At 35.9% G+C, this 16,348-nt stretch overlaps 1 protein-coding gene across 1 annotated transcript in view; it reads right to left on the reverse strand.

Annotated features, from left to right (window-relative positions):
- The window catches only part of LOC122355843 (ankyrin repeat and fibronectin type-III domain-containing protein 1-like), a 61,845-nt gene that overhangs the window by 9,259 nt on the left and 36,238 nt on the right, over positions 1–16,348 (reverse strand). Inside the window, 12 exon segments of the mRNA XM_043254414.1 lie at positions 1,040–1,135; positions 1,137–1,182; positions 2,712–2,878; positions 3,017–3,232; positions 4,191–4,304; positions 5,061–5,193; positions 6,420–6,519; positions 11,177–11,284; positions 11,771–11,864; positions 13,297–13,394; positions 14,040–14,153; positions 16,007–16,201. Coding sequence (XP_043110349.1) covers positions 1,040–1,135; positions 1,137–1,182; positions 2,712–2,878; positions 3,017–3,232; positions 4,191–4,304; positions 5,061–5,193; positions 6,420–6,519; positions 11,177–11,284; positions 11,771–11,864; positions 13,297–13,394; positions 14,040–14,153; positions 16,007–16,201 — 1,481 coding nt within the window.

Below are 16,348 nucleotides of genomic sequence, written 5' to 3' on the forward strand. Positions count from 1 at the left end.
CCCATGTATGCATTGAAATATACTGCTGTATTTCTGATGTTGTGGACCAATATTTATGCTGGACCTTTTTATGTTTAGACACATCATGGATTCTATACCAACAGATAAAAAAATCCATAAGTAACTGACTCTGTTAGAAATCTTATAATGGGCAGTGTTTGGATCTTCCATTGGGACAATAATCCAAAACAAACATCAAAATCAACAGAAAAATTGATCACTGAGCACAAAATGAAGCTTTTGCCATGGCTCTCTCAGTCCTCTGAGCTGAAAATGAGTGAACTAAAGAGAAGAAGCACATGGGGCTGGTATTCTGAAGGTCTCTTATTAGGTGTAAAACTCAGAGTTTTTATCTTGAGAAAGGACGTTGTAATAATTAGGTGGCAATCATTGTAGCCAATATGAACTAGAGAAAGCATTTATTTCATAATGAGATTTTCCCCCCACTTTCAATTGTTTTACTTCAATGACAGATTAGAATATTGTGAATTTCATCCATCCATCCATTTATCTATCCATCCATTCACCTGTCCCCTTTTTCTAACCATCCATTCATCCATCCCCTCTATCTTTACATCTGTCTTTGTCTGTCATTTGCCTATACATCCATCCATCCGTTTATACATCTATCCAACCATCCATCTCCTCTATCAGTCAAAATGTGCCTATCATCTGCCTACCCATCTATCCATCATTCTGTTTATCGTTCATCCATCTCCTCTATCTATGTGTTTGTCTATCTATCCATCCATCCATCAATCTGTTTAGGTATCCATCCATCCATCCCCTTTGTCAATCCATATGTCCTTGCCTATCCATCCATCCTTCCATTTACCTATCCATCCATATACACCTCAAACAATTCTCGCTACTATTTTTAAGCTTTAAACTTAAATCTCTCTTTTCAAATAACTTGTAATTTTTATATATATATATATATATATATATATATATATATATATATATATATATATATATATATATATATATACTTTTGATGAATGTGGCACTTTGCACCAAGTTACCAGACTTGCAGTACCTGGTGGAGAGGTAGATTGATCTGGTGCAGCAGACCCTTAATGGCCGTCTGGAGCTCAGAGAAGAGGAGGCAGTCTGTAGCCTGATCTGCTGTTTCCCACCTCCACAGGGCCAGACAGTGACTGAAGCCATTCCCACTCATCCCTGGGTGGGAAGAGACAGCGTTTAGTCAACATACACACAGCTCTATATTACTCTTTCCAGAAGAGCCCTCGAGACAGAGTGGTTTCCAAAGGCAAGTGGAATGGCATGTTAGGTCTGATTTTGAGAGTAAGGTCTGGTGTGACGCTTGTGACCAACCACTCAAAAACTTTTCCTTTTAATAAGAACATGCTGCACTAAGAAAAGTACTAGTTTAAAAGTGACAACCCTTAAGTATTTGTAAATTATTGCAGAGAGAATTAGTAAAAATATTCATAAATCATGTTGGCAAATTATAGAGAAAACCAGATTTTTACAGTGAGGTAAAATGATTTAAAGTTAATTTAACTATAAATTTCATAAAAACTAATAGGATGAAAAGAATCAGCTCACAGTATGTGGTTAAGATGACAGGGCAAAATATAGTAATTTGGTCTTAGGCTCAAGGACACCCTCAAGGCTAGAGTCTAGGGGGTAGGTTGGTGGAAAAAAAAAAGAGAATTTCTTTGCTCCAGAGGTTTTCCTCGAGCCGTGAGTGGGCATCATCCTGTGTGAACCTCCCACTGACTTCCACAGTCCGGCCCCGTAGTAAATTTAGTTTTACTACCACACAGAGCTGCAGGATAATACTCTCCTGTCTCTAGCTACCTACCAAGGTCAACACCATGACCCGAGATGAAAATAAATAAATAGCTCCTTTACCGAACAAAAACAAATAGCAGTTTTGTTTTGACTGTAAAAAATGGTGGTGTCAAGAAACTATGTAAGCCTGTGGTGAGGGGGAGCCCGACACAGAGTTCAGGCATATTTCAATCTGCTCAGGTACACTCACTCTGGAAAGCTCGTATTCGCTTCACCAGTAAGAAATATTAATTTGCTTCTGCATTATAAAAGGTTTAAAACTGAACGTCCATATCAATAATATTCATTAGATTGCATGAAAGTTTACCTGAAGAGTCATGCCTTTGCGGATGCTTTGTTAAAAGTGATATATTTATTAATTTAAAAAATTACAGAAACACAGATATAATCCTGTGCTTTTATTACAGGCTTTGAATACAAGCTTTAATTGTCTTTTTGTCCATTGCTTTTATTGCCAGGGTCTTTTTTCTTCAATAGGTTTCGACATGAAAAAAGGGCTTCTGAGAACTGCTTTGTGAACTGAAAAATGCAGGACGATTCGAGGAAAAAAGTATGCGGAGAACACATTCTCACTCGTGTGCTTGTTTAATTAGTTTTATATATTCAGAATATTACATTTTGCCTAAAGCAGGCCCAACAAATTCTCTTTGTTGTATTACTTTTTACATTATTAGCATTTTCATTTAAACATCCCAGGTCAGTTTTCTTCAAGTTTGTAGGACTAGCTATGGAAGTTTAGGTAAAAAAGGTAACTAAAAAGGTACATCTCGCAGTTCAGTTCTTTTTTCCACCACAAAATAAAAGGTACAGTAAGTTTGACTTCTTTTCTCAGAATTCAAAAAAATAATTCCAAATTGTGAGACACATTCAGAATTCAGAACAATGCTAACCTTGACACATTCCAGTTGTCTCGTATCTTGGTGTGGCAGAGCATGTTGGGCATACGTTGAGGAACCAGAACTTTGATCTGGTCCACAGAGCTGCTGAGCTTCAAGTAACCAAGATAAAGCCCTGAGGACAGCCGGTGCTGACTTCGTCTCTGATAGGCCAGAATGTCCTACAATCAAAATGACAGTTTAAATTGCATTCTTTTTCTGAATATAAAAATTTACGGTTTACTATTTGAGGTATCATTAATGTCTGTAGACTAATGGTGCAAAAGTTGACATTTGAGTCAGGACACAGCTATAATTACCTGTATGGTTATGAGGAGGATGTCCAGGGCATATGGTTCCTCAGGAGTGGACAGAGACTTTCTCTGACTCTGCAATTTGGATACCTGCATCCATTTCCCATTGAAAAAGGAATAGAGGCTATCCATCTCCCTCACAGTCACAAGCAGCACATTCCCATGACGATCCTTAATGGGCTCATAGTGGACTCGGCCCAAATTGTGAGTGCCCAAAAGATTCTATTTGGAGAAATAGAAAATATTTTAACCCACTGCTTGTCAAATATCCATTATAAAACAATTGTTATCTTTTTTATATGCAACTCTGGACCACGAAACCAGCCTTTAAGGCCCTAGGGTATATTTTTAGCAATAGCCAAAAATACGTAGTATGGGTCAAAATTAGATGTTAAACGTCAAAATTAGATTTTTCTTTTATGGTAAAAATCATTAGGATATTAAGTAAATAACATGTTTCATTAAGATATTTTGTAAATTTTTGAACATAAATATATAAAAACTAAATTTTTTTAGTAATATGCATTGTTAAGAACTTAATTTGGACAACTTTAAAAGGCAATTTTGACAGTATTTAGATTTTTTTTTTGCGACCTATCGTTCTATCCTAACCATATATCAACAGAAAGCTTATTTATTAAATCTTGAAAATTTTGAAAAAATGTACACAGATTTTGTGGTCCCAGTTTACATATTTTATTTCAGCTGTGACATTAACACCACCATGGAACGATAATATATAATATAGTATATGGCCTTCTTTAATATATCATTGGGATTTTTATTTATGACAAAAGAAATACAAATCGCAAAGTATTTCTAGAATGTTGGACTGGACTAATGTTGTGTAATTATCTCAAAATAAAAAAATAAAACAAATAAAATTATATTATAATATTATAATTACATAGATAAGAATTTTATTGTATAAGTATTGGACAGAAGTAAAAATGAATACTATTTTAATTCAGTTGCATTATTTTACTAAAAACCAGTTGAGTAGTGCATGCTGGCCGAAATAATTGTTATGCAATATGAAATATGCTCAAACGCAAACACAGGCACACACTCCTCTCAGAATCCCACAGAAGAGATTATCCCACTCAATTTCAATTTGTACTGAGATCAAATCCCATTATAGTGATAAATTGTTAGCAAGGCTCATCGCGGGCTGGCAAACCTGCAGTTAGTCTGCCGCCAGCATCTTCTGTCTGGACTGCAGAGTAGAAGAGGAAGAGGTGGAGACTGCCAGGCTCTGTCTCAGCCACCGGACGTCTTCCCACATACAGGACAGCTGCAAAATAAACACACAAGCACACTTGTGAAGTTGGAGGAAGCTATTTACCTAATTCCTCGACATCATTCAAAGTCCGAGCATGAATGCCAGAGTGCTTTATCTTCAGTGAGGCAACATCCCTGCTATAAGGTTCTTTAGATGGAAAAGCACATTATTCTTGGAGGCGAAACCATCTGTGCCTGCCTGTTTATGTGACTGTTTAACCTTCAAACTATTTAAACACGGACACAAGGTTTATCAAGCCAACATCAAAATCTACCTTGATGAACTTTCATTTTTTTAGTTGCACATTAGGAGACATGTTGTAAAATAAACATTTGGATTCAGACATGAGCGCTTAAAATGCTGCAAGACTCGTTCCGTGAGTATAACTTTACCTCCAATCTCACCATAAAATCTAGAAGTATTTGGCCATCAAACAAAGAGCTATATTCTGCAAAGACTCTCTCTGCTTCTTGCATCACACCACTTTAGCCTTGTAATGATGGGCTAATTACAAACGCGCGGTCTAACGTCAAAAGTGTGGTGACTGTTCACTTTGACAGAATATATTTAGGACGCTAAGCTGACCGCAGGCTGCATTTAGAAGAAACCAACAAAAATATTGACGCTTGTCAAAGAGATGTGTAAGGAAAACATTGAAAATGTATGTTTCAGTTCAGCGTTAACAAAACGCATGTTACTTTAGTGCAGTATCTCCGCGCTGACCTCTCCGCTGCTTAATGTCGCGGTTGACTGTATGTTTTTGCATACCTTGGTGAACCACAGAAAGTCCTGCATGAGGGAGCTGCTGTATGAGTCGTCCACCTCCACTATGGGGATCTGATCCTCATTAGTCACTAGCAGACTGTCCTTATGGTAAAATACTGATGCTATATAAACTCCCCTGAAAAAAAAAACAGCCAAGAGAACCTATTCAGAAAAAGGTGAATTCAGCATATTCAGCTATAATGTTAATTCTATAAGGCTTGGCACTTTCCAAGAATAGAGTACAAAACAGGCTCTGAGATTCCTAAAAGGGCTCTTTTGTTGTACTTCAGCAAATATTTAGTGATAGAGTTTTTGAAAGTTGATATAAAAAAGGAAATATTACATTTATATTTTACATATATTCATTAGCAGAAATACCAAAACTTAAAAGTGAACAGTAAAATAAAGCAATATTATGGTGAATTGTAATAATACGTTGTAATGGTTTTATTTTCTATTCATTAGAAAAAGTTTATTAAAAAGTTTGACATTTTCTAGCAATTACAAAAAAATTATAATTATACAATAAATAATAAATAATAAATAAATAATAGACAAAAGTCAAAAGTTTTTACTAAGAATTTAAAATCACAATTAATTATAAATGAATGACAATTATCAATAAAGGCATTATAGAGGCAAAATGTAGTTATTTAGGCCAGATTTACTCAAAAGTGTAAATTAGAGTAGGAGTGCAACTACATTAAAAAAACACTGGGAGGGGAAATTCTGTGCATGATTTATTTGCATGCCACACATTAAGAACACTTTTCCATAATATTTCCATAATATACAACCTACCAATAGCAGCACAATAGCAACACCTGCTTTAAAACATGCTTTTATGCCGTTAAATAAAGGTGCAAATATCAATCATTTCATGAACGCAAACGTGAGTAATAAAATTTCCCATAAATTTTGCTTCTGAAAAGGAATCTCTTACAAATGCATATTTAATAAGAACAGGGGCAAAAAACTGTGCTCACGCCTTTTCAGCGCTAATTCTTTAGTAAATCCGTACTAAACCGTACTATTTTAACACCAAAAGACAGTTTGAGTTGGTGCAAGCTGTTAGTAAATCTGGCCTTTAACCATTAATTCGAAAGATTCTTTAAAAATCATGATTGTTGTTTGATTCTAATTGCTGTATTCAGTTGAAAAGATCAAAAAAAAAAAGGTGGAAAAGGCCAAATTACCATTTTAAGGCTGATAAAAACATTACATGCATTGAAACTACTTTCATGCACTTCTAAATGTACAACAATACAATAATATGCTTCTAATGCTTTAATAAAACTAATGTGAAACCAATTAATCTGTCTGTGGAAAGTGCCATCTATTTTTGTAATAGGCTCATACCACCTTTTGAGACTCTTGACAAATTTAGTAGAGGAATGAAAAAGGTGTTTCAGGCTTCGGGACACTGACTGTTTACGACTTGGATTCTGCAACTTTGATGTGTCTGGGGGGAAAAAAAAGAGGCAAGAAATGGAGTCAAGATGAACAAAGAGCTGAAAACAATAAAATATATAAACTCATGTGGGAGAGTGAAGATAGTGTGAGAGACCTAGAGTGGAAAAATCATACTTTAGTTGGTCTTAATCATACTTGGGATTAATTTTGGTTTCCTTAAAGGGTTAGTTCACCTCAAAATGAAAATTCTGTCATGAATAACTCCCAACCTGTAACATGCTCGCCAACATGATGGTGAGTAATTAATAACACAACTTTCATTTTAGAGTTAACTAACCCTTTAAGATTGACTAGTTGTTCAGAGAACCCAAGGATTAACATGTAGCTTTGGTCCTCCTCTGGAGATTAACATTTGAATTGCTTGAAAACACTCTTCAAGACACAAAAACATCGTTGTAAAGAGCAAAACGGTCCAAACAGCATGGTGAATGAAGGAATAAACGTGTGGAACTTTGAAGACAGACAGAGTGAAAGAGCCTCAGGTGTAAGAGAGGGGTTTTGGGGGAGTCAGGCCACCGACAAACCGGTTATCTGGAACATTTCAGCTGCGTATCTCCCGCTTCAAGCGCAGCCATATCAGCCCACATTTCAGCGATGCCAATCTTCAGACGTCCCTGTTTTCATGAAATTAAGCGTCACGTAATTGCCCCCCGTGTAAACAGCAGGGCAGACGGAACAATCCATTTGGCTGAGAAGCTGTTTACAGCGTGAAAGTGGCCGTCAGAGCGAGCGAGTCACCGTGAGAGCAATCACGCTAACCCTAGTCTCCGTGTCTCCACCGGAGGGGCTTGAAAGGGAGGTAGGAAGGCAGATTTTCCACTATCAAACCCCTCAAGGAATAATGCGTCTTAAAAGTCCCTTAAGAAGATTAACCCTTGGCCCCTTTGACCCTACAGTGGCGACTGTTAACAGTACGTGATTAAATGCGCACAGTGATTGTTTCCTGCTTGGCTAGATATCGGCATAACGTAACTTCAAAACCGCAACACCGAATCTTACTGGAATCTCAAGACAATTAGGTCCCTACTGAAAATAAAAGTCAAGTTTGATTACATACACTGGAATATCGCAACCAGATTTTAAGGTTGGGATGTCAACTGCAATTTTTATATCACAACAAGTAGAAGTGAGAACGTAATTATCCACTTTGGAAACGCATTAAATCCGTTTTAACATTTTTAATGTTTTTTTTTTAAGTTCAGCAGTAGTCTGCACAAATAGAGCCATTGCACGTGTTGATAAGCTGAGTGCAGAATTTGTATTTATTTCTCCCTCAGAAGGTTAACTGGCTTTGACAAGCAGATTATAAGACATGAGTGCATTGGCCTCCCGTGCCGCCAAACTGTCACACTAAATAAATAAAGAAATGCCTTTTCATTTATGAAAGCAAAAGGAAAAAAAAAAAAAACGGATCGCCTTTGATTAATGACTTGGCAATCCATCTGTCTACCGCACAGTGAGTGCAACCATGAAATGAGGTGAGTGAACGAGCTCTGGTAGCATTCTTCATTTTCTAACTAATTTAGCGGGGGTCAACGGACCCTTTTCAACATACGAGAGCAAGCGAGATCATCCATAACGATCGTGGCCAGACTTTCCAGGCCTTCGCTGACTGAAAGCGCTTACATAGCCGCGGCGGAGAGCGCGGAGGTGTGCGTGTGAGCGATCGCGTTGTGCGTGTGGGTGTTGCTGTGTCTCATGCAGGAACACTGGGAGCTGTGTGCACGACACACACACACAAACACACACACCCCTCGGCTTGAGAGCAACCTCTCAACTCCACATATACACATCATAAATTAAGATAACCTCTGCTTAAACGAGCTGCATTTTTTTCACAGCGGTTTTTATAGTGGTGTCATTGTACCGATGCTGATTAATTTTTGCAGATTTATTTTCGAACACTGTCGCTCCAAAAATAACTTGGCTACATACTTGGACTCTGCCAACATGCAGGATTATAGTGACATATAATGCACACATATTGCAAATAAATTTCATAATCAGTATTTATTTTATCTTGTTTCAGTAAATTTCTCAAAATTTCTTAGATTAAAACAAGATTAAATTCTTAAGATATTTATTCTAGTTTGCTAATTCTGTTATTTTTGCATTTCACACAATACTAGCTTACATTTAAAACGTGTGACATTGTACACTATCAATCAATCAATCAATAATTTTTATTTATATAGCGCTTTTAACAACACAGGTTGTATCAAAGCACTGAACATTATAAAGTATATATATGTATATGAATGAACAGTATATATGTAGAAGCAAACCTGAATAAGACAAAGACTTTTTCAAAGATTATATACTGTGTGTGGTGTGTGTGTATGTGCATGTGTGTACTGTATACACACACACACACAAAATTATAAAACACATTACATTATATCAGATTTTTTTTTTTAAATAAAATACAAATATTTGACAGTATGTATGGTACGAAAAACTAAAAATGTATTACATTATTTATTTATTTATTTTGGTATTTTTAGACTTTTTTTACTATTCAATAAATCCATGCAAACAAGTTTTATTATCTACACCAGAACTACACAAGACAAAAACTCTGCACATATTTACCATTAATATTATTCAACAGAGTTTTTAAAAGTTGCATTTATGCGGGTTTTAAAAATATTTATATATTAAAAATATTTATTTATTTTTATTTATTATAAAAAAATTATGGTCTGATCATACATTATATTTTTATTTTTATAAATTTATGTGGTATGATGTTTTACAGAAACAGAAAACGTAATTTTTTTATTCTCTCTAAATCAAAACAGAGAAAGACAGATGTGTTATTTTTGCATAGTTTTCTACTGTTTTCCAGCTTTCCACATCGATAAAAACTCCCATACAGTGTTTTCTCATAGAATCAATTCAAAAAATTAATTTGCGACGCTGGCAGCCATCGCTCTGACATCATTAGTGTTGACTTCTAAACAGATGAGTGATGCCGTTTTTGCTCACCCCTGCTTGCGGCCGGCTACATAGCTGGCTAATGAAGTTGCTGTTTGTGAGCAGCGCTGTACTGTCAGCACCAGGAACAGCGTTCTTCTATACCTCGGCGGCCGGCCTCTGGGTTAGAGAGTGGGCTTGAGGCCAAAGCAGACTGTCTACGCTTCACGCTACGTCCAGCCTGCCTCGTTTTAAAGGTGTCTGTGCTTGAGGCCTGTGATTTACAGTGCTGCACTATACGGATGACATGTTTGACACATAGATGTTAAAATCTAAAATGGATAAATGTATTAAAACATTATTTATTTACACGTCCCCCTCCCGTGCCTGGCTACTCGCGTGAAGAGCGTAGGAGGGCAGGCAGCAGGAATGCTGTGAGAGTGTATTCATACTGCTCTGGATGGCCGTACTTGAGTCAAAACACTTCGACCATGCTTCATTTCGTCACTTTAATACAAAGTTAATCTAGTGGAAGAAGTGCGGACTTAGAAGACGAGAGGATGATGGGAGGGAGGAATTTCTGGTGAGTGGGCAGATGGGTGGAAGTAGAGAGAGATGGGTAGAGAGAGATGAGAAAAGTGAGAGCATTATGAGACACAGACGAGGGAAAGACCGAACACAATAAAGAAAGCAAATAAAAGAGCACCAGCTGAGCAAAAAAACAGAGATGATGAGGATGAAGTCATCTGGAGAATTTCACAATGGAACTTCCTGCTGTGATTCAGAGGATATTCAGTCTACTTTTAGATAGATACATATGCATATATATTCAAAATCAAGCAATCTCTGTCTAACTTTGTTACACACACACACACACACACACACACATATATATATATATACACATACAAGTATATATATACTTGGTAAAAGTACCATGGAGAAGGTTTGGTTCATGACTGACTGTGTAGAATCACTTAATCTCTTAGAATTAATCTGGTCTAAAATTTGTCCCCGCTCCACTGATGACAATGCAGCGTGGTTGAGATTCCCAATATTTGGAACCATTTACAGTGTAATAGGTTTTCAGGCTCATGGGAGAGCAGAGATATTACAGAAACTTTCAAAACATGATTACATACACCTACGCTACTTTGGCGATTTATTATGCTCTGAAGGAAGGTAGGTGGACCAGTTTGACATCAGAAATCATAAGCATGGTGCTTTAAGACAAATGGGGATGCTGACCATTCTCAGTACGATTGTTTAATCAATCCAAGCTCATAAAACTGAAATATGTTTGATGCACACCAAGGCAATAGTTTTTTTTTATTTTTAAAATCTCTTGTGCTTACAAAAAGTACAAATAGCGAAATACTATTACAGTTTAAATAACTGTGTTCTATTTTAATATATTTTTTAATTCCTTCCTGTGATGGAAAAGCTGAATTTTGAGTGACCATTGCCCCAGTCTTCAGAGTCAGAAGGATCCTTCAGAAAGCTTTCTGGTATGTTCTTGAATTGTTGCTAACCTTTTGTTTTATCAATGTTAAAAAAATATTTTTATGGAAACCATATTTTCTAATTCGGATTGTTGGATAAATAGAAAGTCTGAACAGCATTTGTCTTGTTACATCTCATAATTTCTTGATCCCAGTTTTGTGTACAGATAGTGTGCTTGCACTTAGAGTTGGTTGTGTATGTGTATGCGAATGACTCTGAGTGTGTACCTCCACAGCAGTAGTGCTGGTGTGTGGCTCGAACCTGCTGTAAAAGCCTCTCCATAGCCTCAATGTGACCTCTCCTCCGGCTCTCTCTCCCATCGCAGTCCTTCCAGTCTAAAAGACAGAGATGTTACACTGAACTGAGTTTTGTGACGTGTTCTAGATGTCAAATTAAATTACATTTCAAATCTATTTTATTATAAATAGTCATTTCAACAATTCTCCGTGCTTGCATTGCATACATGCAGTTTTATAATTCTTGGTTCCTGACGCAAAACTTGTCACCCTGTGACAGTTGGTTTTTCTTTGCAGCGTTTATTTGAAAAATGAACCTCAAGGCCAGATCCAGAGAGTATAAATGCGGCTGGGTGAGTAGATGTCGTGATGGTTAAATAATAGCGCGGTCCTACATCCAAGGATGTTGGCTACAATCAATACAATTTTTCTCCTTTTACAGACCTGACATTTGAATTAGAAGAAAAAAGCTATGCTGACGCAATGTTTAAAGGTTCGAGAATTATGATGTTTGGAGCTGTAGTGTGCGTTTTATAAATTATCCTTTGATGCGGGGCTTGGGAAACTGTGGCTGCTTTGCAGAACTTACTGGAGGAACAGCAGAGGGAGGTTGAGAGGGTTGTGCCGGACCCCAGCCTTTCATATTGTAGGCGGAGACTTGAACGTAGTATTGTCTACCCTGTTAAAAACAGAAAAATATCTCAGAAATCACTTACTACACAACAAACAAGCATTTCAGTGCAGTTCACATAATAATTTACTGCAGACTTGCTCAACGATACTATACTATATACACTATAAAAAGGCACAGAAAAGTGCAGAACTATGCAAAATGAGATTCTATGATCCACAACTGTACTTCAAGGCTCTTATTTAACAGTTTTAGTATTTAGTTTTTTAAAATAATTACACATATTTATCTAAAATAATGTATGTTTTATATAAATAGAAACACGTTTATATAAATAATAAAGTAATGTAGTTCCTCATTTATTACCATTTACATTTAACCCTTACATGCATGAATGTTTCGTCAATCATTTTTACATATTTGGGTCTTTAGCAACCCGGACCTATATATTCAACATGGATGGATTAGCTGCAATAGCAAAACTCTCTTGATATTTTAATAATGTTTACAAAAGAATGACAAAGCATATTTCGTTACATTTTGAAACTTGGAAGATTCGATTTCGAGCAGATGATTTTTCCATCACTGCCATCATTCCCAATACGTTCAGTATCTGGCTCATATTCGCAATATCAACCATATTCTCTATAATTTTCAAAGACTTCAAAATTATTTTGATTGCTGGCAGCATATTCCCTACATTCACCATCAAATGACAGTAAAATTTATATTTCATTGTATACATTAATTGCTCTTTAGTAAAATCATTCAAGCCAGTTTAATGACCGTGGTAATTATGAGTGAAACATCAAATCATCGTCTATCAAACAGTGCCACCTAAAGAATAAAGGAGTTATCAGATATTTAATTATTGTGCACGGAAAATATAAGGTCATTGCGCACTGTATCAGAACTCTTCATAAGTGTTTTTTCATATTATTCATCTGTCGTATCAAAATGTTTGTTACATGTGAGAAAACACAAAAGACGGAACCTGATGTTTTTTTTTTTTTTATGCCAGACGAAAGTTGCGTGAGGCCATGTGTAACCGTTATTGAGAAAAAAAGACACTACTATAAACCTCATGTTTCTAAATTAATCTGAAAACATTTTACTTTAAATTGTTATTCCATGTTATATTGTTTATAATAATGAATAGATTGAGAAATACTAAAAAGTTCAAAAATGAAAAAGAGAGAGGCTAGCGAATGAAGTCAAGGGTTACTAAAGACCTGAAGTATGCATTTAAAGGATAAAATTACGGGCATTATTTACTAAAATGTATTTATTATTTACTTTTTACCTTGCAAAAAGCTTCAGAGAAGTTTTTTTCTGTACAGTGAATGAACATAATAATAATCTTTGTGTCGGTAAACAAGAGACTACATTTTGAAAAAGGATTTCTCTCTGTTCGTGACTATGTGATTCGAAGCATCTTTCTCTGGTTCACAGCAAAGACTGTGCAGTAAATCTATCTTACCGTGGTAAGACCTGCTATTGTGCATTTCAGGGACTGCAGATTCTCGAGGATCATCTCTCCGGCTAATAAAGAGAAGTCCTTCAAACAGCTCCATTCCACTGCAACAGACGTCATCGCACATTAAATAGAGTTAAAAGCTGAGAACATCAATAAATGAGTACTCTGAAGAAACTAAATAGAGCAGAAAGAAACTGGACCAGTATAACATCAAATTACAGCTAAAACAACATCATAGCTTGAATATCTATATAAGTATATTACAAAAGATGATTTACATTATCTTATGTGATAAGTGAGTGGACAAATAATATGAATAAAAGATCTCATCTGCAAATCTCCATAATATTCAGATGCCTAGATATGACTTTAAGTAAAAAGGTTTGTTTGCTTGTTTTTCATCAGTTGAAAATATTTGTAACTGATAATAAAAGTAAAAAAACATATCTATTCCACCCCTTTCAAACTAATTGTTAGTTAAGTAATGTAGAATATTAAATGATGAACAATATGAACAAATGCCTCATCCGTTAAAAAACAGATGCTAATACTGTAACAATGATACTGTAATTAATCAATTTAATTAAGTTACTTAATTCTCAATTAAATTCAATTAATATGTTGGTGTAAAAATGATATATTTTTCTGTATTTTGCATGGTAAAATTTAATAAGTAAAAACTACACAAAAAAAGGTCTGGTATATGCATTTGTAATACAGACAAAGCGCATTAAGGCTGCACTGACCTTTGTATTTGGTCACTACGGCCGAATTCATGCTGGCAGGTTCCTGAAAGCTAACAGTGAGAGACGTGCTGCCGGTCACACTCAGACGCACCATTAACGGAGCCTCCGGTGGTCCTGAAAGAGCCAGTTCAAAGGTCACATACAGTATACATGTTATAGCTTGCTTGCATTGTGCTTTTGATGATAATACAATTACTACAAACAACTTAATACGCAAAGACATAATTCGTCCATTTTCAGGTTGATTTCCCTTAAGTATTAACAGTATACCAACATCAAAACTTTTTGCTCTGCCTGAACATCTCAACCAGCCCGATTTGTCAACATTATATTTTTGGGGCAGACTAATGGAAGAGAGGATGAAGTGTTTAATAAAAAAGTGGCTTGACCAACCATATATTTTCACAATTAATAAAAATAAAGTCTGAAATTGCTTACACCTTTAAATAGACATCCTATTGTCCTTCACAGGTGGAATGTAATATCCGTTTATTACTTCTCTGTTGACCTGCTGTCAGTTTAAATGAAGCCGCTGTATGCCTAAGGAGAATCCAACAGCAGTGGAAAACACTGCAAAATGTATTTTCTGAAGGTGCGGTCACATTTACCAGGGCTCAGTCAACTTTTTGAGGTGAAATCCACTCATTCTAATAAAAATCCATTTTAAATAAACAATTTTTAAATGCAGATTTCACATCGGATTTAGGTTGGACATGCAAATTCACTGAAATGCTTGTTTTGGAAGTGACTGTGTAAACTGCGTGTTATATATTGCTTATATATTGCTACATTATTCACAATAGTGTAATAACCATTTAAAAACATTTCATCTGTATGTGAGCAACTTTGCTCTATTTTGGTTTAATATTTACTTGAAACATCTGCTTGTATTTTTGGGATGTTTTCCAGTAATGGTATCTAAATATGTTAAAAGGTAAAAAAAAAAAAAAAAAAAAAAAAAAAAAAGTTAATGCACTTTATTTCTAACGCCATTGAATAATTTTTTTCTAGTTTAAAGATTAATAAATGATGAATGTTTTAGAAGCAGCACAGTTATATTTGTAGCAAAAGCCCAAAATACATTGCATGGGTAAAAATGTTGCGTTTTCTTTTATGCCAAAATTCATTAAGGTAATAAGATATTTTGTAATCCTAATGTAAACATATCAGAATTTATTTTTTGATTAGTAATATGCATTGTTAAGAACCTCATTTAGACTACTTTAAAAGTCAAATATTGTCCTATCCTAATAAATCAAAATTATTCAGCTTTTAGATGATGTAATACCTAAAAAAAAAAGTTAAAAAAAAATTACCCTTATGACTGGTTGTGTGCTCCATGGTCACATTTAAAAATGCAAATAGTAAATCCAGCTGTAGTTTGCTTGGCTGAATGCTGTCCTTTTTATGTCTCTTTATATGTACATGCACGTTTTATGCAGTTCCATCATTTTATACTTATAGCCTGAAGCACACAGTCCAGCTAATGGTGCCCTTGTGTTTCCTGAAACCCTTTTCACAGATACCTCTGAGCATTTCTCGGCAATCTTATTCTTGAGAGTGTCTATGCAAAGAGTTGCTGATTTATCACGGCTGCCTTCACTTGAGGTTGTTTACAAACAGAAGCCAACGAAACTCGTCTGATATAACGAGTAATCAATATGACAGGAGGGTGAGAGGGACACTATTGTGCGTGTTCACAGCTCAAGAGTCATTTCAGGCCAATCAACCTGATATTAATATCTGTGGGGAAAATCATCACAGTGGCTTGTTTGCAGAGTCTTCCCACTCCGATAAAATAAACAGGTGGGGCCAATATAGGACCAGATGACCTTTCCGCACAGATCCCGATAGATTATAAATGACTGATAGTAAATAAGGCTAGTTTAATGTGTATTGTATTGTATTGTAGCATAGCATATGAATAACTTTCTCCCTGAAAGGTTAGGCATCGGAAGCAGACTTACGTGCATGCTCGAATCCCGTGCGCATTCGCTTGTAAAGTTTGCATCTCCATTCCCAAGCTTTGAGCTGTTTTTCCTTGTCAGATGTTTCCAGGCTGAGACTTTCTCTCATCACCTGGGTGGACAGCTCGCTGGCTCTCCTTTGGGCTTCCTGCACCAGCGTTGAGAGATGGGCATCTCTGCTCTCTAAACTGACAACTGAAACACAACACAGAGGTCTGGAAATGAGACTTTTCATTGATTTTAATCAATAGGATTTTTGTAGCTTCGGCATATTTGCATTTCAGTCTTAAGGTGAGGTGTAAAGTCGCAATGTCTTACTTCAAACCTGTATTATGTGACCTC

Source organism: Puntigrus tetrazona, chromosome 12, assembly GCF_018831695.1.
Source record: "Puntigrus tetrazona isolate hp1 chromosome 12, ASM1883169v1, whole genome shotgun sequence".
NCBI lineage: Eukaryota > Metazoa > Chordata > Actinopteri > Cypriniformes > Cyprinidae > Puntigrus > Puntigrus tetrazona.